Source organism: Pleurodeles waltl, chromosome 4_1 (assembly GCF_031143425.1).
Source record: "Pleurodeles waltl isolate 20211129_DDA chromosome 4_1, aPleWal1.hap1.20221129, whole genome shotgun sequence".
NCBI lineage: Eukaryota > Metazoa > Chordata > Amphibia > Caudata > Salamandridae > Pleurodeles > Pleurodeles waltl.
The window spans coordinates 184750117-184775753 of record NC_090442.1 but is presented as its reverse complement, the minus strand read 5'-3'; the positions used below and the strand labels follow the sequence as shown (position 1 = coordinate 184775753).

The 25637-nt window shown below is 43.3% G+C and overlaps 1 protein-coding gene across 7 annotated transcripts in view; it reads right to left on the bottom strand.

The window, feature by feature from the left end:
• The window catches only part of ETV6 (ETS variant transcription factor 6), a 173078-nt gene that overhangs the window by 61088 nt on the left and 86353 nt on the right, over nucleotides 1–25637 (bottom strand). For 5 of the 7 annotated variants that reach the window (XM_069228008.1, XM_069228011.1, XM_069228009.1 and 2 more), the window contains exons 3-4: nucleotides 13062–13226; nucleotides 3418–3555 (exon numbers count right to left, since the gene is read on the bottom strand). In XM_069228008.1, the coding sequence (XP_069084109.1) occupies nucleotides 3418–3555; nucleotides 13062–13226 (303 nt within the window). Of the gene's footprint in view, nucleotides 1–3417; nucleotides 3556–13061; nucleotides 13227–20929; nucleotides 21722–25637 lie in introns of those variants that run through there. The other 2 variants (XM_069228012.1, XM_069228010.1) reach the window with 2 other exon arrangements.

Here is a 25637-nt window from a genome sequence, read left to right as displayed (position 1 = left end):
GAGGGCTGGCCAGGACTAGACCTGGACAACCGTGGCTAGCTGCACGCTGGGACAAGCTACTGGGGAGCTTAAACCCTGGTGGACATTGATGTCAAGAGGGCTGCTTATAGACAGAGCTGCACTCCTTCGAACCCATGTCAGGTTGAGACCTAAGAAGGGGGTATATCAGCTCCTCGGTGGGGTTCTTACATCTGTTACGGTCATTGGCGCTAGAGCTCTTTGGCTCCTGGACATGGGTACAATACTCCAAAAGGGTTTGTGGCATGATGATGCCAACTCAGTAACATAATTTGTAAGCTCTACGCCAGACCTGGCTCTTGTTTTGTTTAATACAAAAAAACAATAAAAAAGTTCTAGTTAAAAAAAAAAAAAAAAAAAAGAGCTGCACATCCATGACGGCGTGTTTGGCTGCAGAACAGTCACTGCATGGGAGTTGGTTCTCCCGGCATGTTTCCTTACCCTACTTGCAATGGCAACCCCTATGCCCCCATGTCTTCTCAGGAGTCGAAGTCAAGTAACAAAGAACATTCAATCATTCTTTGGAAATGTCAAATTCTTGGAGAAGAGGGCTGGCTTGTCTCCATTCTCTTTCAGTTACAAAAATTATCATGAGCCTCATGAAAGAAGCTGAGAAGATCTGTCTCACTTACCGCTGCGTAGTCAATATATTGGCACTTTTGATTAAGATAAGAAAAAAAAAAGAAGATTAAAGGTACCAGTGTCTTTGACCACTTCTGAAGCTGTTAAGTTCCTGGCATTATTTTCCTTGTCCCTGCAAGTACACCAGTATTTGTTATTTTTGTCAACAGATTGAGGGGGCAACGGGACCTTGGAGGGGAGAATTAAAAGGGGGGGTAATCTGTCTTATTCGGGGAATCGTTAAAAGTGGTGCTCCTTGTGAACATCCTTGGGGTTCCTGGAACTGGGATAGGCACCCATTATCTCCACATGCATAGTTCCCCTCGATCCATCCCTGCAGGCACTGGCTGCGAGCGGCTATTATAGGTTTTTGTGGGGACATTAGCTTTATAACTTTATTTAGGAGTGATGCACCCTATGCATCTGTACATCTCACTGCGCATCTCAGCACCATTTCTCTCCAACCATGGATGCTCTGGACCATAAACTTTTAAACAGAATATCTGATTAGACAACCCATTGCAGTAACAAGCTAAGTGGGCTAAGGGCATAAAATATACCGTAAGGAGGCTGGCAGAACTGCTCAAAGCTGCCAGCTTACTGAAAATCATAAACTGTCTATGTCTCACACCTCTTCATCCATCACACTACTAGGCGCTGTGTTCCATCACATGATAACCATACGCTGGTGATCATCATGCACAATGTTTCAACACTTCCCATATAGGATCAGAAACAAAGAAAACATCCCAACCACATAACCCACACGGCTCAGCATGCTGCTCATGTAGACAGGCGCAGTGCCACTCAGGGGTAGAAATTGGTATGTACATTTTCAAATACAATACAGAACAACCAAGGCATCACCATCTCCCATTACTCAGTTCTCTCCAATTGTTGGTCTTCATAATCTAAAGGGAATAAGGTTTCACGCCAGATCACGGCTATGGAGGTTATTCATGGCTATTGCATCCTGGCAGTGGCTACCACAATGTGTTCAATTAAGAGGACAAGAGTTGCCCTTTCCAGAAATCACTGAGAAAGAAACCAGATTGGATGTTTTTTGTTTCTTTTTTTTGTTTCTACTTTAGAGAGACAAAGATTCTAATTGGAAGGGAGCTGCTGCCCAGCTGCCGGGCTTGGAAATTTAAGCTGGAGCTTGTCTCCAGTTCACTGAACTCCTAACAAAGACATACAGTGGCACTTTTGGAAAACAGAGCGGAATGCTGACCATCTTCTCTTGGATGTAGTAAACCTCAAGGCCCTGCTGAAGCTCCGCTGACCTGCCCAGGAGCTGAAACGGCACATGTGAAAGACTACAGCCAGCCCAAGGAGTACAGAGCCACCAACACATTGCCTAGAAGCCCTCTCCACTCTCAACAAACATTAGTGATGCAAGACCTCAAGGAACTCCAACTACAAAAGCAGGCAAACTTAGTGTTGACTCCCCAGTGAGCACATTTCCTCGTCACACGGGTTTATATTTTTATGTTCTTATTTTGACCCAATTCTTTGTGCACAGGACCAACATCACGTTTACCTCAGTGCTACCCAACTCGAGAAGGACTTCCATGCACCAATGTAAATCTGTAAACTATCACGTTGTTGTCTGTGGATCATGCAATGGCCTGCATCTTTTTATCACCAAAGTTGCCCACTGGAGTGAGTAGCTGCTGACCCAGAGCCACCAAGACCCAGAGACTGCATAACCCCAATTTAAGGGACAAATACCCACACGTTAATCCGGGAAATAGGGTTGTTTGCCATACTCTCTTATTTCACTTCCCATGCTCCTAGCCACTTCCCATTTCCAGGAAGTATAATGCAGGTTAGCTTTGTACTATGCTTCAACTGAGAGTGTCAGTATCTTCAGTTTATTTTCAGTGTGTGCAATCAAAAGGCTCATGAATGGCACAGATTTGTGACCCAAATACAGAAGTACCAGTTTTGGCATGAAGACTGCAATCCTCCTTTACAAACTACAATGTTTGCAATCACAAACACTACATTTGAGAAGGCTTGAAGCATTCGAAGCTTACTGAAACTACATTGGTACTGTTTCGCGTTTTCTCGTTTTGATAAGTGTTCTGGCACTGATCACAAATCTTGTATTACCTTAACTGGTAGGTGCTCTGGTTTTATCACTCGAGTTCCAGTACTATTTTATTGTGTTTTGTTTGCTTTTATGATTTAAATTCCAGGTCTACTGTAAATATATTTATATACTTGAAATCTAAATCTTTTTAAAATTCCAAGTTATTTTTCAAATCGAACAGCACTGGGCAGATATTTATTGCAATTGTGACATCCGTGTTGTGTTAGACTTAGACTCACCCTACACCACCGGCACTGACCATTTGTGCACATGTACCCAGAGACACCAGGAAAGTTGGGATGCCAACTTTTTTGTCAAACACTGAGTTCCCAATGTCCTTTGATTGAGCTTGTTTGCCCCAGAGAGAATTAGGAACTAGCCGGACGAGGGAAATCCAATGTCCACAAACGAGCTGGTAAAACTCTTTGAAGGGGTCTCATAAAATATTACCCACTGCCCATATGTGTATTTTATCACTGACCTAGGAAGCCTCTAGTCTCCTCAGAGCAAGGAAGTGCTCAGTGACTTTGCACAGACAATATATCCTCTGAGATGATTGCAACTTGTGTCACGTGAGATGGCAATTCCATTGCAGCAATGCGGTGTGTGCTCAAGAGCACAATCGCTGCCCACGCTCAACCTCCAGTGTTATGATGGCCTAAGACAACAAGGAGAAGCTTTACCTTCTTCGTGGTTCTGGTGTACTATGACATCCGACTGCGGCGCCTGGAGCGAGTTCCCAGGGTGGAAGTATGGGGTGAACAGCATGCGCGACTTCCTCTGCTTCAGGATGTACTGCAGCAGTTCATATAGGACATCCCCTGGGGAGAGAAATGACAATGGCAGACGTTCAAAGCATGCAGCGGGCAGTGACCGGCCTGGGATGGCCACTTCTCCACCATTTGCACAACAAGATGGAGTCTATAAACCCAAGTCTCAGATCACGTGCTTCTGTGCCACGGACGGAATGTTTGTACCTTTCTGCAAAGGGATCGTGCCTAGCATTGTGAAAATCAAACATAAAACAAATAGATGCTATTCACCAGTGACTGGCTTCTTATGAAATTAATGCGAGGTCTCCACGTCAACCTAGCTAGAAGTGAATAACAGGCCCCAAATAATACAAAGTTGCTGCAAGGTGACACACAAACTCAATAAATCAATGAGAGGGTGAATTTTAATTAAATCAATGAGAGTTGTGTTGTATAGTTGTTTAGGGATCGTCTATCAGTTGCTTATTGTTTGCGGCATGTGGATTACATATAGATTTAAGCACATTTGTGTTAATTTGTCTCTTTTAATGCACTTTAGTTGCACCTGATATACCAGGGTTCTGCAAAGTCGGTCCTGGAGAGCCAGGTCTATGCCAAATTTTTAGCATATCCACATTTAGAAACAAGATGTTTCAGAATTCTATATTTTTCTAAATGTGGATATGCTAAAAATCTGGCATGGACCCGGCTCTCCAGGACCGACTTTGGAGAACTCTGTCCAGATATACAGACCAACTCATTTAATTTCATATGCGTTTTAAAAAAATGCCTTAACATTACAAACAGTTAAATGAAATAAGTTTATCCCAACCTTACATGTTAAGAAACATCAACTGGTCTTCTCAGTCATTCTTTAATCCGCTTTAATCGCACACTATTTATCTCCAGGCTAGCTCAGTGTAGTCTTGTTTCTATACGATCACTGTGCGATCCAAAATGTGGCTCCTATTGTGCCATACAGTGTTTCTGAGTTTCAAAACCGGAAATTTCCTTGACAATATCCCAGATCAAGCAGATCTGGGAGCAGTTCTTTCTAGAACCATCTGCATCCATGCATCAGTTCTTGGGTTTCCCCTTTTGCACTGTAGTTCTTCATGCCCCAGCCTTTGCTAAATGGATGGGCCTTCTAGTGAATGATGTCACAACAGCATTTACAACCCAACTGATGTCATCAAACAAAGGGACATTTTGGAAGCTTCATTGCTAGCGATTGTTGATGATGTCAGAGAGCAGTTTACATTTTACACTAGGCGACTCTATAAAGGGACTTTTGCAGGGCTACTGGATAACCAGGGAGTAGTAGAAAGTAGCTGGCAGCGCCTCCACATAACAATGACTCCCAGGCTGCAGCCCCCTTATAAGATCAGTTATCCAGCAGATTCCCAAAAGTGACACCCAAAAAAACTGGAACCATCACGTACCCTGTGGAAATAGCAAACAGGAGGTATGTCTCATTGTATCCAACAGTAAGCAATTTAATCACTGGCAACATATTCTGATGTAACATTCAGGTGGCCTTTTCCTTATAATATGTCAGCCTGGTAGGTTTTTCTCAATGGAAATGATTCTGGTACATATTCTCTGAGTGACATCATTCAGATGAACACGACTTTCGTACTGCGATCGGTATTTCTGGACAAATATTATTATGATGGGCCATTTTTCTGTCCCCTTTTCTGACTGATGGTCCTTCGCGAACCGGTAACCTTAAGGGGACAGTAACACACCATGATGAAACTCACGCCTGTGATGTCATCACTTATACTAAAGTCACACAGTGTAGACTTTGGAGAGTTATGCTCGATAAAATGCAATTCTAACCACTTTGTAACAGATGAAAATGTTATTAAAAATCATAAAAATGTCAGTCATCGAAAAAAAAAAAAAAAAAAAAAATGCTAGTATCTTTTCACAGACTGGACAGTCCACTGCAATAAATGTGTCTTTGCAAGGAGAAGGACATTTTAATGTGACCTTCGACTGAAGGTGGCTAAAGACTGGAATTCTTGAGGATCAAATGGTAACTTTATGTGAGGCGCTTTAAGTAGTGATATAGTGCCGAACCACCCGGTCAGCTTTTGGTCATCGCAGTCAAACATGAGGACCCCATTAAATTGACATTTTTTGAAATTGTAAAATATTGGTCTGTTCTTTGAGGGACCTAATGAATTTTCGCTGTCCCTTACTATATATTAAAGTACCTTTCCTCTTCATATAGTCTAGCATACAAATATTTAGAATGAGGACTCTGTGAATTAGCCCCACCGTATGTAAACCTAACTCACTTGGCTATCACATGGTTTGGCCTCCTGTGGACCAATGTACTAATGAACTGAGAGAATGTGTCACCACCTGCTGAATACATTATGACATTTTTTGACTTCACATAATTAAAAACTGACTTTACTACCCTATGTGGTTTTTAAATGTGGCTAAAGTACAAAGAAACAGTTATGGCGAGCCTTGGGGAGTTTCTAATTGATCTATTCAAATTGATATCAAATAATTGCCAGTGTAAGAAATCATTACATTTAAGTTAAGTGGCCCGGAATCTAAGAGCATCCATGGCCTCGGTGAAGATCCCTGTAACTTAAAAAGGAGGAGTTTAATCTGAAAGAACTTGAGGCTCGTGAATCAGAAGTTGACTGTAATGAAACCATAACTTGTGGTCATGGGGGGGCGGGCTTACTCGGCCTATTGCCTTAAACTTAAACTAAAACTATGGAAGAGCTTTTTCCAACATCGAGGCAAGCAACCTTGTTGGCAATGTTCAGCAAATGTTTAAAAACGTCCTCTGAATTGTTTATGCCCTATATCCCAGTGCCGGCCTGTACCTACTGTTTCTGTGCTGCTGACCATAATAGGGACATAATAATGTTGGCATTTTTAATGTTGTTTAGAGTCTGGAACACCAGACTTTTCTGTTACTAAGTAAGTGTTCAACAGAAAACTAGAGCTGGATGTAAATGCTTGAAGTAACTAGAAGCATGGGTGATCAACTCTGGGTGCATGTAACTGAATTTGAATTTATAAAGTGTTTAAAACCAAAAAAAGGCAACAAAGCGCTAATGTAAAGTGAGTCAGCAAGAGGGGTAAACCATAAGCGTCACCAGAGAAGCCTCAAAGCCAAAGGTTATGAGGATGAAAATGACCAGGTTTTTACCTGCCTGCAAAAAATCTAATAAGAGTCCACACCTCTAATAGATTCTGCATAAATGTTCCACATCCTGGCAGCAGTCACCAAAAAAGCTTGTCCCTCCCACCCGCAATCTAGGTTTTCGGAAACCTGGCGCTCACCACCTTTCTTTGTCCTGTAGATCTCAGCGATCTGCTGGGAGTATACCATTTACAAGCGGCCCTAAGATAACAAGCGCCCGGCTGATGGAGGGACTTATAGACCAAGCACAAGGCTTTAAAGGTCACACGCTTTCTGATTGGTAACCAATGGAGAGTTCTCAAACTCTCCCTTGCAGAACAAAATTTCGGTAGACCCAGGACCAACCAAGCAGCAGCATTTTTAATAATTTGTAACTTATTTAAGAAATATTTGTTGGTATTCAAATAGTGGGTGTTACTGTACAGTAGTCAAAGAAAGACGTAGTAAGTGCAATGACCACTGCTACCCTAAGTTCCTTGGGTAAGAAGGGGAGTATTTACTTTCAGGGTCTTGAGGATCCAAAAACAAGAACTCGCCGTTGACCTGGATATCAAAGTTCAACATATTATCAAAAATTGCCCCCAGATTTTGTTGCTGTACTGAACGGAACAGGAAGCGGCCCACAGGTTTTAGGCCTTCAGCTATTAGTCCAGATTGAGTTCTTTGCCCCAAAGACCACAATTTCGGTCTTTCCCCATTCGTTTTGAGCCAGTTCTCCTTCATCCATATGCTGACCTGGCCATGCAAGTTCTATAATTTTTGGCCACCTCTTCGCAATCATCCGGGATGGAAACAATGATTTGGTGTCCACAGCATAGGAAGAGACTTGAAAACCAAGGGAGCACACCAATTTCATCAAAGGGCCAACATACAGAGCATGGGGCTGAGGGAGGAAACCTGCGGAACTTCACAGGGAAGCTGAAAAGAATGAGCCTTGAAATTCCCGCACTGGACTGTAAGACTCCTACCTGCCAAGAAGGACTCCATTAAATTTAAGGCAACATCCTGCAGTCCCACCTATTGCAGCCTTTGCACCAAAATAGATGGAGATACGATATCAAAAGCTGAAGACATATTAAGCAATTCCATCATTGCTTATTATGTCACTGTACTTTTGTTCCCATGGATTTTAGTTTATTTTTACAGATGTTTCTGTGAATTACTTAAGCTATTTTGGTATGCCCTGCAGTTGTTTGTGTCAATGGTTGATGCAGCTGCATCTTACAAACCAGTAAATTTGTAGTGAACATTGCAAACATTATTTAACATCAGATTGTCCCTTTTCTGAGACAACCCAGAAAAGAGTGAATTCATTTCCCTGAATAGAGTTGACTGCATCCAATGCCATGTTAACAGGATAAACAAACTTAAATCACCTTCACCTGCAGAGGAGGTAAATCTCCGGATTTCTGTCTAAACACTTGCCTATGTCTTCACATATTACACACACAATGACTGCTGCCACACTGGTGACGTACACCGTTACTGCAACCTCTGGACCTCAGTCTCTTGACCTAGCACTTGTATCTTGCACTGACTAAGGGAACACGAGTTTGATTCGACCAACAAAAACTTTTAGCCCATCAAGGTGGGCTGTGCAGCCAGGCAAACCCACAGTGTCTCAGTTTGGAGGTCAGGATTAGGTTTAAAAGTGCACACATATTCTTCAATGTCCTTCACGGAAAACAATCCCCGAAAGCTTCTGGCAGCTCCAAAGACATGCAGAATAACAACACGCTTGGGCAGGAGTTAGAAAAGTCCCACCACAACTGGATAACTGGTAACCAGTCTTTAGCAGGCCTGACCACGGCCAACTGGAATTTGTTGCCAGGTGATCTCAGATGCATCAAGGACTGGCTTCTGTTCCAGAAGAAACTACTGTACACTACGCCGGTCTTTGACTTTTGCAGTATCTCTCTCGCTCTCCAGCTCCCTCCCTACCTCCGCTTCACTCACCTGTAGTCTTCATTGCTCTAAACTCTCAGTCCCCACATTTGCTATGATGCCTTGTACTGTCCTTTCAGTACTGTTACCTCTCACCCTCCAGATAAGTCATGTTTTTAGTCGATTTGCCTGTTGTACTTTTTTTCTTTTTTTTTACTTAATTGTAAAACAAATACTAATCCCAATAGTTGGTTATCAGTGCAGAGCATAGACAACAGTTTTGCTAGACTGTGCTATACATGCGAAATAAATATTTTATTAGATATGCCGAATGAACCTATTTTGTCATTTTTTCTAGAAATATGATCCAAAAATAGAAATCCTATCCTAGACTTGGCACAACAGGGCCATATCAAGGGTGGACGGGACTGATCTGAACACAGCACCCTGCCCTAGATATATGGATGGTCATATCCGGGGAGTTAAATGCCACCTTAATCCGGCTTGCCTGGGATACAATCTGGCACCATAGCACAAATGTATTGTTCTAAGGCATTTACATCTTTAGTTAACAAGATTGAGCAGCACCACCAATATGTCTTCTCAGAAGAAGCAAGAGGCTTTTAGTTAGTATGCCTCCAGGTCTTTGTTCTAAACTCTGCTTAAATTGTAGGCCAGCCTGCTTTATTGGTGGCAGATATTGGGCTCATCTGAGGAGTGAGCACTGAATCTGTTTAGTGCTGCTGCAGTACTGAACAGGAGAAGTTTGCCCTTGACAACCAATCAATGTACCCAACACTGAAAACTGAATTGCCAAATAATCAAGACATCACGCTCTACCCAGAGTGTTGTAGATTAAGGTAAAGCTACTTTTGCCATATTTTTCCTACTGACAATCAAACCTACAGGAGAAGCATATTCACTACAAGAATGCTAGAGTCACCTTTGTGGCGAAAAACTGTTGCAACTCATTTATTAATGGCACCTTGCTAGATCACCCACCATAAATCACAAGTTCTGCAAAGCGATGCGACATAGGCAGTCGTCAGTAGAAATCACTGAACACAGCATCTTGCTCCCGTGCATTTGAGGGTAAAGTTTAAAGTTGTAACTCTTATCACTAAAATATCTATCTACTAGCCAAAGCACAGGCTACAGATTTACCACCCCGCTCAGCCCTTAAGGCCCAGTAATTAAAATATTTTCGTTCCAACTAAACCACAAACATGGTGGCCTGGGACTGTGCTTTCCATTCTCAAGCATGCACTGCCTGGCAGTGGCGGTTCTTCCGTGGGAGCGAAGGAGTGTCGCGTCCCTGCACTGCTGTGCAGAAAGCATAAAAAATAAAACGGTAATAAAAATGATTTTATTAGCATTTTATTTTTGACGCTGGTGGGGGTCAGTCAGCAGTGAAGAGTGGCCCCTTTGTTTTTAAGTGCGCATGATGGTTTGGCCGGCTACCTTGCTACGGCCAAACAGACATGCACATTTCAAACTTCTCCAACCCCGCTGTCTTGGACAGCGGGGTTGGAGAGAAGGCACAGGCATACAGTGTCATTTGGCTGGAGCAGCCGGCTCCATGCTCCAATCAAGACACTTTTTTCATGCTGATTAACAGCATGAAAAAAGTGTCTTGATTGGAATTGGGAGTTGGACATGGGCTTCGAGGACATGCTGCAGGACATCGAGTAAAGTAAGTATTTTTTTTTAAATATTTATATTGGTGTGTATTTTAAGTATATGTGCTGTTTTATGTGTGTATGTTGTCGTTTTTTGGCGACCCTCCAATTTATTTTGCCTCCAGCCGCCACCGCGTTTGACGTTTTCTAGCACTTTTTAAACGAGGAGACTCATGAGGATGAAAACAGATTTCTGATGTTCTGGGGATCCAGGAACAGATGAGAGATCTACATGTACATCTACATGTGTGAAGGGAATAAGCAGTGCGGTGGGGTTTGTGTGGGCTGAGGGGTATTTAATTCTGCACTGTATTGTGATAATCAAACTAATAATAAGACGTAAAATGTGGGGCTGGTTGCAAGACGCCCGTTACAAAGTAAAGGCGCAGACGCGTCAGTCTGTTTTGCAAAACGAACAACATGCAAAACTTAGATATATGAAGCTTTTATTGGTGCCATTGCCTTCAGCGATGAAAATACTTTTCAAGTTTCTGCAAGCCGTTTTAAAATACCTCAGTCTGATAAATTATATATGATCATACCATAAATCACAACTGGCAAAGGGGCCCAGTGAGTCAACTCACCAATTGAAGATCTGATGTCTATTAAACTTGGTATTATCCGAAACTACCATTAACATCCCAGCTCAGCACGGGATCTCTGGTATCATCATATCCCACTCCCTTCTTGTCTGTTCCCATTCACAGCAGCTACAAAAAAAACTTTGTCGCCCTCCTCGGCGCCCTCTTTTTTAATTGTTAAAAGCAAAATGAAGTAACAAACATGGGGTCATTAAAGGGATAAGAGACACAGGCAACAGCACATCCACAGTTGGAAATCAAGAATGACATGGAACGTCAATAAAGATGATCTGGCTGCGTTAACCCTATTCTTGCCTGAATTAAAGGTTACAAGGTCATCACAGACGCTGAGGTGAAATAAGACCCTGTGGTTGACAGCTCGGCATCTGTAGTCTGATCACACAGATGGCTACTGATGACACTTTTTGTAATTTTTATGTTCAAGATAAAACGGGTACTGCGATTGCAAATAGCAAGAGATTTTAGTTTATTTTGTATTTGTTAATTAAGTGTTCACTATTTTTAAATGCTTCTTTTTACTATTAATTCTCCGTTCTTGTTTTCAGTTTAAAATCAATGTCTGCACTGAAATATATCTTGGTTCTTCTTTGTTTATCAAAGCATTTTATTTTCTTGATTTCAAGCTTTGGTTCTGTGCCATTTTAGTGTATATGTTTTTCTGTAAGGCCATAAAAGCATCATCTGTAGATGGAACAGAGCCATGCATAATATATATATATATAATAATAATAAAATATATATACACTTCCTCACTTCTCATATATTGAACATATACTAGGGTCCGGCTATTCCCACCTCCCTCCACCCTGTCTCCCCCCTCTCTCCCTCGGAGGGCTGTATGCTCTTCCCCCTCCTACACCATGGGCACCTGCAGCCTTGCTGGCACCAGCTCTGCCAGAGCAGCTGGTGGGCATCTCAGTGCTCTGCGGCCTGGAAAAGACTGCCAGACGCAGAGGACACGGCAAGTACACAACATCTCCTGCCATCAGGGCTTTAGGTGGGCCGGGTCCTGCTGGTGCTCAGCGCTTGCAGTTCTAAAAAGCAGGTGCTGAAACCGGTCCCTATCGGGCTCTCCATTTTTGTCCTCACCCTTAGGGTGGGAAAAAAAAGTCTTAACTGAGCAGCAGTACCACCCTGCACTGCCTCTGGTGTAACTTCAAAGAGACTGGTTACAGGTCTTTCACAGGCTCATCAATTCAGAACTGAAGCATTTTCAATATATTATAGAAGGAAGACATTGTAGTTGCTTATTTATCTTATGCATTTAGTAACCATTGTCAAAGACAATAGTCCTGGCATGTTGCAGATGTAATGCTACTTGTATTATATATCTGGATGCAACAACAGAAAGAAGCAGCAAAGTACCAGTAGGGCGGTGCATTATGCTAAGCAGAGGTTTTTAGTTTGTGTTTTCAAGCCACGCCCTTAATTATATTGGCCACACCCCTTTGAGAGACCACCACCCCCCCAGTGTTTTCATCCCACTTAAAGTCCTGCTTGCCATTCACCATCTTCCTTGGTTCTTCAGACATCCGAAGAATTTGGGGGGTGCTCTTCGTCTTCCGCTATTTCCTGCCTTACGCGGGACTCTGGGTACTTCAGTGAGGTGACAGACCTTCATAGCTTTCGACTGGGCCCGAGGAGGACTGGTCAAGATGGGGAAATACAGGGGAAGCAGATGGTGACATCACAGCGGCGACAAGAAGATTAGTTCAGTACTGCAGCAATGAACAGGGAGTGAAAACTCTTATTCAAGACATTGTTCAGTGCTCCGCCATTAACTGTTTAGTAACAGAACTACACCCTAAACAATTTAGGTGTGGTTCAGCCATTGTGATTTAATTTCTGTAGCTCCTTGTTTGTGACAGCGGCTTACCAAGCAATAAGTCAATAGGATAGTGAGCTGTGCCTTCTCTTGTTATAATTGGCACTGCATTTTAATCAATATTTTTCTAACTGTGTTTTAATAAAGTAAGATCAAATCTATGTTTTTTTCAAAATACCTGAACCGGGAAATTGACATTTATCTGCATGGTGCCATTTTGATTGGAATGCCATTTTATATAAGCATATCAACATAGTCCATACATTTATAACTCAACACGTCAGTGAGTTTTTTTCAATCTTTGTGCCAACACTGTATGTACATTTTTAGATTTAAATTTGGGGATAAGGAGCCATATGCCGAGATTTTTTTACTGCTGGTGACAGTGAACCCTGTTAATTCCTTACCGGCATGGGGAGAGCGGAACCGGAAGTCCTCCTTAGTCAGCAGCAACAAAGCTTTCCCGTTCATCTCGAAGGTGTCACTGTCAATGGCCCTCAGAGAGAACTCCTTCTCTGCCCACTTGAGCCACTGGGCTACATCGTCTCTGCTCCAGTACACCGGCTGCAAACCTGCCAGAGAAGAAGGCACTGTTGGACAGAGCGGCAAATTCAACCTCTAACACTGCCCCACCACTACTTCCTGCATCCTATGGATCCTTACCAAGCAACACTGCACTGTACCACTGGTGCACCTACACACAGCATGGCCGGTGGGGTCTGCCACTTAACGGTGGTGGCGGGATGAAAAAGAGAGGGGTGTTGGATAAAAAATAAATTAAAAAAAAAAAAAGGTTACCTTCGGGGGAGGCGCGTTTGTCTCCCCGCCGTCCTCATCCTCTTCCGGGCTGCACACAGGCTCCCAGCCAATCACGACACTGCTGTCACCAGCTTCACCGCTCCGACTGGGAGGGGGAGCCTGGGCATGTTCTCCACTCGGCTATGCAATACAGCCGGGTAGAGAACATGCAAAGTGTGCATGTCTGTTTGGCCGGCCCCAATGCGGCCAGTCTAACAGACATGTGCACTTTGTGCAGCAAAAGCTCTCCTCCGGCCCCCTCCACCCAGCCCAGTCGCGCCCCTTACTCCCAGGGGAAAAATAAAATGATAATTATCATTTTATTTTTACTTTCCCTGCAATCCAGTGGGTCAATGATACTCTGCCTTAGCAGAGGAGCCGCCCCTGCACATTGCACCACCTTTTAGTACACAGACGCAGAAAAAACTGCAAAAGAAAAGTAGAAGAGATGGTTTTGCCCTTTTTTTAATAGGTTTGCCCAAAATATATTCTTAAACAGTATTGCAAAAACCTGCATACAGAAATCTACACGTGTAGAGGCTGCACAGAGGGGGAAGAAAAGGTTTTAGCAACAAAATGGTCCAGAGGTACAGGCTGGTCCCTGGAAATTCTGTGTGGCTACTCAGTTGCTCATCATAAAGTTTTAAGCACTATGACCAAGTCAGTTTGGTTGATTGAGACAAGTTCTGATTGGTATAAAGTCAGACAAAGTTGAGACCATTCTGATTGGTGAACCAGTAGTCAATCAGAATGGCTAATCTATAACACAGGCTGACAAATATGGCGAGGACAAGCTATTAGACTTGCATTGGCATGTGTCCCGCTACCAACGACCACTCACTATTACACGCAATTCTGTCTGATGAGGAAGCAGGCTTTGCATAATATGGGTTTACTCGATTATCTACTTCTGCAAACAGAAGGATTTGGCCATCTCTAAACCCAGAGCCATTCCCTGGCACACTGAACTGAATCCTAGGGACATTAATTTACTACACAACCCCTCATCTTAGAGGCACTAAAGAACCTCGCTAAACGGCATTCTAGGAACCCTATCTCGGGGTTCTGCACTACAGCCTAGTAACAGTCTTCCACTGCATCACAGAGACATTAGCCCATCACACTGCACCGCATCGCATCCTAAGGGCACAAACCCACCTCACGGCCTTGTATGGACATGAACCTCCATCACATTACTCCACCCTAGCGATACTAACCTTCTACAGCGCCACACAGAGATATTCATCTACCACAGACTACTTCATTCTACCGCTACAGCACTGCTCCCTTGAGAGACTGCCGGGGGCGTAACTTCGGTTGGGGGTTGTTTGGGGGTAAAATCGCCCAAGCCATCCTAGGCACCAGTGGCCATTGCCACTATGTACCCTTCTAACATGCGAAGCGCGGATCCTGCCCCCTTGCTCCAGAAGACGCCCACGCAAGTCATCCTGCCAGATTATGATAAAGTGTGTACCCCGGGAGGTCAACTGCAGCCTCTACTCCTCTCTGTTTCAACTTAGTATCTTGGAACACAGCAAGTTTGAATAACAAAGTGGTAGTCATGGGTTGGATAAACTTCATTACACAAGTTCATCTCTGTATGTTCCAGGAGACATGGCTGACTCAGCCATTACATAAATCTGGTTTCATTACCTTCTATGTAATTGCAGCCCCTTCAACAAGTGGCAGGGCCTCGGAGGGGCTTACTAACATGGGTCAAAATTTATTTAAATCTATGTATAGAGCAGTTAAGTAATGTCTCACCAGACATACTTGGGCTATAAATCAAAACTTTGGATGGGAAGCAGTCTATATTGTTTCAATGTGTATTTAAGACTTAGATCTAGGAACTCGGAATCCCAAACTCTTTCCATGTTGTGGCGTTTTATTAACTCAATCAAGTCCACAAGTATGATTATTATTGGGGGAGACATGAATGTTACTTTGAGACCATTTATTGTCTTGACTTGGTCACAGAAGAGGAAGACGAGAGCTGGGGCATACCCTCCCTTAGTGTTTATTCATTTGTCCTCTGTACAACAGCAGCTTCCCAATTATCACGCTTTGCCATTTCTAATGGTATACGTACATGTAACAGCAGGTCCATTTCGGATAAAGATGATCAGCCAACATTCAGGAGAGGGCCAACTACATCCAGAATAGACTACCTTTTGATCTCTCTGAATGTCGGATAAACTGATAGACTTTAAAACAGCTGAAAGGGTAGATAATGATCACTATCCTTTAAATTTAAAACTTTCTGGAACTTTGTTTAACAAGCGTTATGCTCCAATGATTCAAGCTATTGTGCCCATTTGGGGCAGCAATTGCAGGTGCATTAAATGGCCTTCAATCTTGGGAAATTTTGAAGCTTTAACCGAAATCTATATCTCATTTGCCAATGCTCTTTCACCCCTCAGTCACTTGCCACCTTCTGAGATTCCAATTATCGATGTCCACAGGAATTTGGCTGACATGTTACAATCGGTGTTGTCAAAACCTCCCAGGATGAGATCACTTTCTATTGAGATGCGGAGATCTGGCAGAAATGCTTGGTTCAAAAGGGACTGTAGTAGTCCCAAGAAAGCCCTTGTGAAAGTAATTAAAACTAAAGCTCCAGACGAGGTTCAAAAAGCTAGAGCCCTATATAAGGAAACATTACGGAGAGTGCAAGGTAACTGGGATGATTCTAATTGGAATGATCTAGTTCTAGTAGCTGCAGCTAGGTCAGGCAACAATAGATTGTTTTGGAAAATAATATCTAATGGGAACGCACGCTCAAAACCACAGATATGCTTATTTAAATTAGCCAGTCTAGTAGTACCACGTCACTAAATTATATGAAAGGATGCCTAGTGATCCAAATCATCCCATGTTGACAGAGCCATCAGCCTTGAGGAGACCAAAGCTGCTATAGTTGCTGTAAAATTGGGTAAGGAAGCCAGGGGTGGACAAAATCTTGGGTGAGTTATTGTCCCACAACCTATCACTTTGGGTCCCTTACGTAAATCTTCTCAGCAATGCTATTACTTTGGGTACTTCCATCCCAGAAACCTGGAATCGTGCAAACATTATCCCCGTATTCAAAAGGGGGGATTGCTTGAATCTGGGCAATTATAGACAAATAAGTCCACTGGATATCCTGCAGAAGGTCTTTTCAAGACGCATAGTAAACAAACTCTGATTGGATGAGTGATACAGAGCTTTTGAGCCGTTCCCAGGCACGGCTTAGAGCAAACGTTAGTACTATGGATCAAGTCCAAAGGCTCGTTCTAATAGCTTGGAAATACACTAAATTAAGGAAAGGGCATCTGTATTCGCTTCTGTAGACCTCAGGGCTGCTTTCCATCTAGTACCTAAGGGGTTGTTATGGGCCACACACAAGAACCTGGGGGTCGATGACACACTGCTTGTTTTGTTAATAAGATTGCATCAGGCGAATTTTGCCCAAGTCCAATTGGACCCAAAGGGCCAATTGACTGACCCTATTCTGATCCGCAGATGAGGTAGAAATGCGTCCTTGCCCAAACTCTTTTCCCTTTTTGTTAATGTGATAGGTTTTTACAAAACGGTAGTATAGATGCACCCAAGCTTGCTGGGGTCTGCGTCCTAGCTCTCCTTTATTGCAGACAATATCCTCCTAATTTCCCAGTCTCCACTGGGCCTGCAATTACTATTGTAGAATTTATATGAGTTTTGTCTTTCCAAGGGTCTGGAAATTACTACTGCAAAGACGAAATACATGGTAATCAGGCCCCACAAGTCTTTCTGGAATACTATGTCTCTGAATGAGGGGAACCTGGAGCGCGACTCTAGGTTTGAATATTTGGGCATCATGCTGGATAGCAGATTGTCGTGGTCCCCCCATATTAATAGGCCGAGAGCAGTCCTCCAACACCAAGCTTTGGCTCTAGCTATAAAAAGTATCAAGCTTCTATTCTAGAGGTCTACTCCCCTCTCCTGAAGCATACAAAATTAAGGACCAACCAGCTGCAACTTATGGAGCTGAAATCTGGAGCATACGAATACTGAGGCATTGACTCAGAGCGAGAACAAGTTCATGGGCTCTTTCTTGCACCTTCCTAAGAAGGACACAGACAAAACAGCACACACACTCTCACTCTCTGTGTTTGGAAAGAGATTGAACGTTTTGGTTATTTCACAGAATAATGAGCTATCTCCTCACTTGGCACCCCTAACAATCCACATTTCTCTCTTTCTGCTTCTTTTTAAGCCCCTCTTGTGCGCCCTGCTTGTTGTATACTTTATTTTAACATGAAATGCCAGTGTGATTGATAAGAAATCTGAAGCTTATGCCACTTATCCTGATGTATTTGAGTGTAGCACCCAATAGGGTGGGCTTTTACTGCCACATTAAGGCCTCTCCTATACTGGGTGTGGCTTTGGACCATAGAGGAACTTTCCCCTTACACAAATGCTGTGCAGGAATTGCTAGCTCTTGATAGGAATGTTCCCTTCCTGTGCTTTAGTCACATTAGACAGTGGTTAATATGGCGGGGTCTCGGATGCTTCTGGACTAATCCAGAACAGCTAACATCTGCCTCAAAAAAGAACCTTAAAACCATTCACTGGGATTACGTCCTAGCCAAGCTCTCTCGTAATCGTACTTTGGGGAGACTATCGGGAGAGTTCCTGGCCTTTAAGGCCTTCGCTTATTATGAATCCTTTTTGGATATGCTGCAACCCCTAAATTCTGCTACAGTACTCTGGTAACAGGGTCCTTTACATCACAGTGGATTTCAGGAACCCCAACAGTCCACAATGAGAATTGCCCTATGTGCTGTCTACCCTTCAAGGAAAAATCACCCACATACTATTTTTCTGTTCAGCTTATGCAAAGCCGCAAGCCAAATGGATTTGCCCACTATGTGGTCAGCTTGGCTTTAGAGGTTACCCGGGAGCTTCAACGGTATTAAGAATTGATACTACTATTGATATTGTGTTTTCCCCAAGTAATTATCTATTTGCAGTGTGGCTTCTAAGGAAACAGAAAGACCTTCAGCTATAGCCATGCAGAACTTTATAGCATTCTACATTTATGCTGGCTATTGACTACATAGGTTTCGATGGGAAGGGTCTTAGTTAGCCCATGCTCATGCTCGTTTAAACTAGGTTTTCTTAGGGCACAGATAGTTTGGGTTACCTAAGATGTTTTTTTATTTGGGTATTACATGCACTTTAAATTGAACCATATTGCTTATGAAATCGCACAGTCGAATCTAGTATTATAATTTTCTCTAAATATATTTCTATTGGTTTATTTCATGACTACTTTTAGCTTGTATGTTTTCGATTTTATCGACGTTATTGCACCTAATTTTTTATAACCCTAGTTCCAGCTTAGGTGATGGCTCAACCGCACTGGAATCTTAAGATCCATGTTGCGGACTATCAACTATCTACTCGGCATGTGAGACATCGGTTGTTTTCGGTGAATTTCCCTTGTATTTTAAATGTTTTATATTGTATTGTAATTGTATGCACTGTATGTTTCATGGAATGAAATTTCCGAAATACACATTTCCAGAGTGGGTGTTACACCCCCCTAATAAATGATTTTTGTGATAGTTGGATGCAGGTGCCTTCAGTCGGGTATGGTAAGGTGTCTCTCGGATTTCAACAGGTATTTTTACAGACACACACACAGACAAAACCGCACACAGTATCTCACTCTGTGTGTTTGGAAAGAGATTAAACATGTTGGTTATTACACACAATAATGTGCTTTCTCTCACTTAGCACCCCGAACAATCCGAATTCCTCTTCTTTTCTGCTGCCTTTTAAGCCCCTCTAGTGCGCCCTGCTTGTCGTATAATTGTTTTTTAACATGAAATGCCAGTGTGATTGTTGGGAAATCTGAAGCTAGCCCCCCACCCCCAATCTTACTGACCAAGCTACACCCCTGGACACTGTCTGACAACCCTGCATTCTAGGGCTATTGACACGAAACACTGAACTGCAGTCTAGGAGCTCTAAGCCATCACTGTATTCAAAGAACACTTGCCACCCACATAACACTGCATCTTAGGGATACTTACCCAACAGACTGCACTGCATTCTAACCAGTTAAAATGAGGTGCATACCAGGCAAACTAACTCACCTCACTAGACTTCATTCCAGGATCACACTGCAGAGCCGCAGTGTGACTAACAAATCTTACCACGGTCCACTGCATTCATAAGAATATCACCCCATGACACTGCATCCATGAGAAACTGACCCACCACTCCTCATCATATGGGTACTAATACCCACAGTGCTCTGCACTGTAGGCATACTAACCTACCAGCTATGCTGTGTCTTAGGGATATCGAATCACAACGCTTTACTATGTCATAGGGAAAGTAACTGGCCTAGTAAGTGTTCTAAGTAGTCCCAGTGCACTGCATCATCGCGAAACGGTCCCAGCACGCAATGAGTATATATACATCAATTCATCCCACTGCACTTTGTTCTAGCGCCACAATCCCGCCGCACTGGCAAATTGCGCAGAATAATGATGTTTCACTTTATAAATGTTTACGTCACCTGGAAACTTATCCTCTTTCTACCCACCACAGGGCAGTGCATGGTGGAGACGCTAACCCACCACACTCCACTTAGGAACATTACCTGCCCCTTAGGGACACTTAACCACCATGATGACACGGTCTGCCATGGTAAGGGAGAACGCGCCCCTCACACTCTACTGCTCCCTATGGACCCCAGATCACCACACTACAGTTCAGACAAGTGAAACCAGCGCATCAAGTTTTTCAATGTAGAAGTGTGCAGATGCCGCGTTATATCTAAAAAAAACTCTACCATCTTCTTTATGCAAAAAACATTTAATCGGTGGTATTTGAGAAACAATAACGGCATGCAGCTGTCACCTTAACCATCTAATGACTGAAGAAATGCCCTACGGGGTGCTCTGCAAACTCACTCTTTTCATCTGTAATTGTCTTCTACCGAATGGTTGATGCAGAACTGGAGGAAGGTGAAAAACATTTGATCGAAAAGTTTGATATGTTTGTCTTCAGAAAATGTGAAAGTAATTCAACAAGAAGAGCATTAGAAGAACCGAGGCTTCTCTCCAGGCTGGTTTATAATCCTTCCCTGTAAGACTGATCGGAGATAGCTTTACAGTTGATATTTGGAAAATAACTTGTTGGCTTGTGAATGGATGCAGACATCTATTTCCATGGGACCACATACAGGGGTAAGAGCTTTGTCAACGAAGCGCTGTGGTTAACCTTAACACAAATTTCAGGCACAATAAGAACACCAAACCGTGCAATAGACTTCTAAAGCTAAGATAGCATCAGAAAAAAAATCTAAAAAAGGATTCCCATATACCATACAAACAATCCTATCCGATCATTAATCTTACATTTATTTAGCAAGGCCTCTTATCCAAGTATTAAACAAGAGAAAAAACATTCCTTGAAATACACTATCGGGCTGATTTCTTACTTGGTCAGAGCAGAAAATTAACCATAACTTTTCCACAGCAATCTTTACTCATACAGATCCAACTATTTCACCGCAAGGTTGCACGGCACCATGGAAACTTCAGTATTCAGCATGCTGCACTAGAAGGTGCATTCACTCATTCATTGGTGCAAATGGCTCCGGCGCCTCGTTTGAAATCAAAGTTGCTCTCTTTTTGACAGCCCGGAAATCCCTTTAGTAGTGAACTGCTCATGTTACTTGTGCTGAGTGAAGGTTGGCCACTGGTCGGGTACTGACGTCAGAAGCGTCAGCGGGGACGCCTCCGCACTTCATGCTACGTGGGGGCTTTGAGACACCAGCTGCAGGATGGGTGATGTGATGCAAACATTCAGTATCACTCCGCGTCTCCTTTGGACCCCAAGCACTGGCCACGTATTCTTGTGCGGGGGACTTTTTCCTTCCACTGTTGACATTACTACATACAAATGTCTATAAATTGTGGGTGGCGAGTGACAAATAACAGTCTTAATTTGCGCGAAGGAAGCACAAGTGTTCTCGTTTCTTGGTAACTTCTGAACGGAAATAACGTCCGTTTTCCGCTGGTTTCCATTTCTGCTATTTTGTAGAGAGGAAGATGCTATTGTTGGTTCGATAATGCGCCGCACCAGCCTCAGGAAATTTCCTGCGATGGAAACTCTGGGGGAACCTCCTGACAGACGGAGGACCGTGCGAGCGTCCGATAAGAGAGAAAACATGGCAGGAACACAAACCCCAAACCGCAGAAGCCGAGGCCAACTCCTGCTGGAGGGGCTGCGGGGAGGCGCCTTCGCTTTCACCTCCCTCACAGGCAAACGCTTCCCTGTGAGACACCAAGCGCGCACACCCCGGCCAACAGGCCCGATCACGATGCTCTGTAAGCACGTCTTTAGAGATTAAACAAAAAAAAAATCCTTGGATACCGATGGAGATGTAGTCCGGGGCAGCAGTAAATTACCTATATTCTGAATACCGATGAGGCAACCCAAAAATTATTCAAGGGGTAACTAATGGAGAAAAAATATGCAAAACGGTAGCTACACTTTTGTTAAGTATTTTAGCTGTTTAAATGTACTGCTAACTTGGGGTTCGGTAACTACTTCTAGAATTGTTTGTCCATTCCAAACTAGTCGCGTTTTCTCTGCATGAGTACATCTAAGCGGTACATTTCTGGTATTTTTTCCTTTTTTAATTGGGCCCATGCTGCTGGCAGCGAGATCCCCCATCTACTCCTAGGATGCAGTGACAGAATGAATGCTGGGAACTGTAGTTCGGTTCCTTCCCTAGCACTGGAACTCACAGTCATGGGAGCCACCATACGTGAAGTCCAGCCAAGGACTTTGACATAACACGCGTTCTGCCATTAGTCGGAGGTCGTGTACCTTCACACCCTGGTCTTCAAGATTCCATCACAAACTAGAATTTTATTTCTGGTTGTTTGAGGATATGTAAAACTATACAACAAGCAACAAAGCTTAGGCACCAATTTAAAATAAATGTAAAAAGTGTGCTTACTGAATGCTTGAGGGCTGAGCATCGAGTGGGCTCCTACCCCAGAGCCCAGGGCCAGAGGGCGGTGGTATGTGCCTGCCGGGCCCCTCCTGCTGGGCTGCAGATAGGAGTGGTGCGAGGGTGAGCCTGGGAGAGTTTTTAGCTATCGGAAACATGGCAGCTGACACTTCCCGATTAGCAAACCGCAGCCCCCTTTCAACTGCCTGCCATCATATTTTTAACTAAAGGAATACACTTTAATGAAAGCATGAACTTTAAAAAAAGAGGAAGGAGAAAAGCTTGTGATCCGCATACGACTTGCCTAATTTAAAACAGAACCTAAGCGGGCAGTGTTGTGATATGACAGGGTCACATGGGTTCGTGGCTCTAATGGTTAGGCCTCAAATTTAATTAAGTGGAGCATAAGACTGTATAATCCAAAATATTGAGTTTTTTATATCGTCCTGTCAAATAGTCATATCCTGAATATCACCTACTGCTATATTGTAATGGCAAGTTCATGCTGGGGAGTACAGATTTACTATCCTTGACTCCACATCAATGTGTATTGTCAGGGGATAAAATAATAGCGAATCTATGCTTATCTACATCAAATTATCTTCATGGTATAGTGGCAGTCAATAGTCTGGTTTGGATATTTGAGCAGGGGGCTAGCACTTGCATCCTTACTGTGATATATACCCTGGATGAACGTGCAAGAGCTTCTCGGAGTTGTTCATGTATTCTCTCGGTGTGAGTAGATCACGCTGTATGGTGAAACCACGTAAGCAGGTCTCTGGTGGAACCAAGCAGCAGTGTGGACACAGGTCCAATGGGCCCAACCTAGCTGCCAAACACAAACTGGACATGTCTGGTGTGGGGGACACAGGCACCAGGAGGAATGAGTTAGGGAAAGGGTAAGAACTTTTATCACTGAGAGGGACTGAGAGGTAAGCGGCTAGGTTGGAATTTCTTCCCATGGCTGCAGGAGTTAGGCTGGAGAAGGCACTGTACTGTAATTGCATTTTTATAGCGATTTGTCGTCCTTCGAGAAGGAGCTGAAGCGCATTAGTGAATGGGCAGATTTCTACACTGTGAGAAAGGGCTTAGTTGAATGAGTGCTGAATTTGCAGTGTGGCCTATATGGAAGTGATTTGTGTAGTCAATGAACAAAGGAGTGCTTTCATCTTCGCTAGAGTCACTGTGCCTTGTGTACTGTCAGGAAAAGGAGTGAGAGATGGAGAACATGCACTTTGCCTAGATGTATTGCTGTGCCTTGTAGGATCTCTACAGGATTCATGCAGGAACAATAGGGAAGCAGTTCATGGAACAGCCTGGATACAGGCAGTTGTGGCAGATGCTCAATATAATCCCCGTGAAGCAACAGTCAACCCCCCCCCCCCCAGACACCTATGTTAGATGATGTCAAGAACTAGAATTGTCCCAAAAGTGATGGGAAGTAACTGATGGCCTGCACAAGAGGGGCAGCCATAGCACAGGCTCTACAAAGTAGCAATGCGGCCACAGTAAAACCTTATTAGAGGTGATCGAGAAGTAATAGTGGGAGAATCCATCCACAGGCATGTACTGGGTACAGGCAGCAAAGGTAACAATCAGGTCCCAGGTGAGCAGGCCCTCAAAGAATCAAGACAAATAAGTGCCAGGACTCACAGGTTGAAACTATGGCCTAATTCACAACTTGCACACGACAATGACGTCTTCATCAGTGAGAGCTGGCAGTGCCAGGCAGTTTTCAAATGTTGCTTGGTTGGGTCCCCCCAGAAGCAAGAGATGAGCAGCACATTACATGCACTGGCTACAAAATAGCCTATATAAACAGTGTCATCTTAAGGATTTTTATTTGTCTGGGCAAGACATATTTTGGGTTCTTTACAGCATAACTATGAATTTTAGTACCGATTTTCTGCCTGCTAATTCAAGCCTGCGTAATGCCAAACAATACTAAATTATATGTTAAAACTTTAACAGGATTACATAACAAGTTGAACTAGGTCTTGCCTGGGCCCCACAAACCCTCAACATAACACTGGGTAGACAGACAGAGGTTGGCAGAGAGGTGGAGAGAGGTTTAGATACAGAAATACAATAGGGCAGTAGTTCCCCAACTTTTTAGACACACAACCCACTTTTTACAACAACAAACTTTCGAGACTCATCTAGCTTTGGTGGACATGAGGTGTGTGATTTTTTTTTTTTTACATGTAATTAAACAATTTTGAGCTAGTGCACTGTCATTTACAGACAGCACATTTTCCATTGAAATGGCCACTAAATCTGCACCGACTTACAGTTTTACTGATTAAACTATATTGCACACAAATGATAAGTAAAAATCGGGTTTCAGTGAATATTTATCATTTGTGCACCAAGTGAAGTGTCTTGACTTGTTCAGAATTAGAAAAAAAATGGACTTCATTTTTGTTTTCCTAACTGCGGAAAGTGTACAGTTCATTTTAAGGTATTTACATTTTGTTGTGCGGTGCAAAGAAAAAAAAATACATTCTACAGCCTTTCCTTTCAAAGGCCTGTACACCAGCTAGACTGTCACATAATTTTACTTACTTTTCTTTCTCTGAATGCAAAGTGAGAGCTTGTAAACACCAATCCCCATGTTATAAAAGCAGCAATTTGTCAAAAGACAAGCCTGACTTTTGACCTCTGCCTTGAAGCCCAGCAAATTTGACAAGATAAATATAGAATTTAAAGGCATCTTTATTTATTGCTTGAACTTTTGCGACCCATCAAAAATCAGTTCACGACCCACCAGTGGGTTGCAACCCACAGTTTGGGAAACACTACAAGAGAGAGTTTTAACAGAAAGTTTAAAGTGGCAAAGATGCTCAACCCATGAACAGTTACCTAGCAGCCAGGCCAAATGGCATCTCTAGTTTCCAGGAGTGAGTGGCAGAGGAACACCCAAGAGCATGTGCAGGCCACAGAGCGCCTACATCAATGCTCATAGGGCCCACCCAGGAGCAACAGAGGAGCAGCACGTTGTCCACTGGTTAAAGTCAGCCAGGATAGGCCCGCTTATGAGCAACAGAACAGCTGCCTATTGCATGCACTGGTTACAGGCAGCCTTATAAATGTCTGTTGGGCCCACCCATGAGTAGCAGGGGGCAGCCCGTGGAGGGCACCGATTATAGGCAGTGTGGATCAATTATCTGTAAGTGCCAACTTG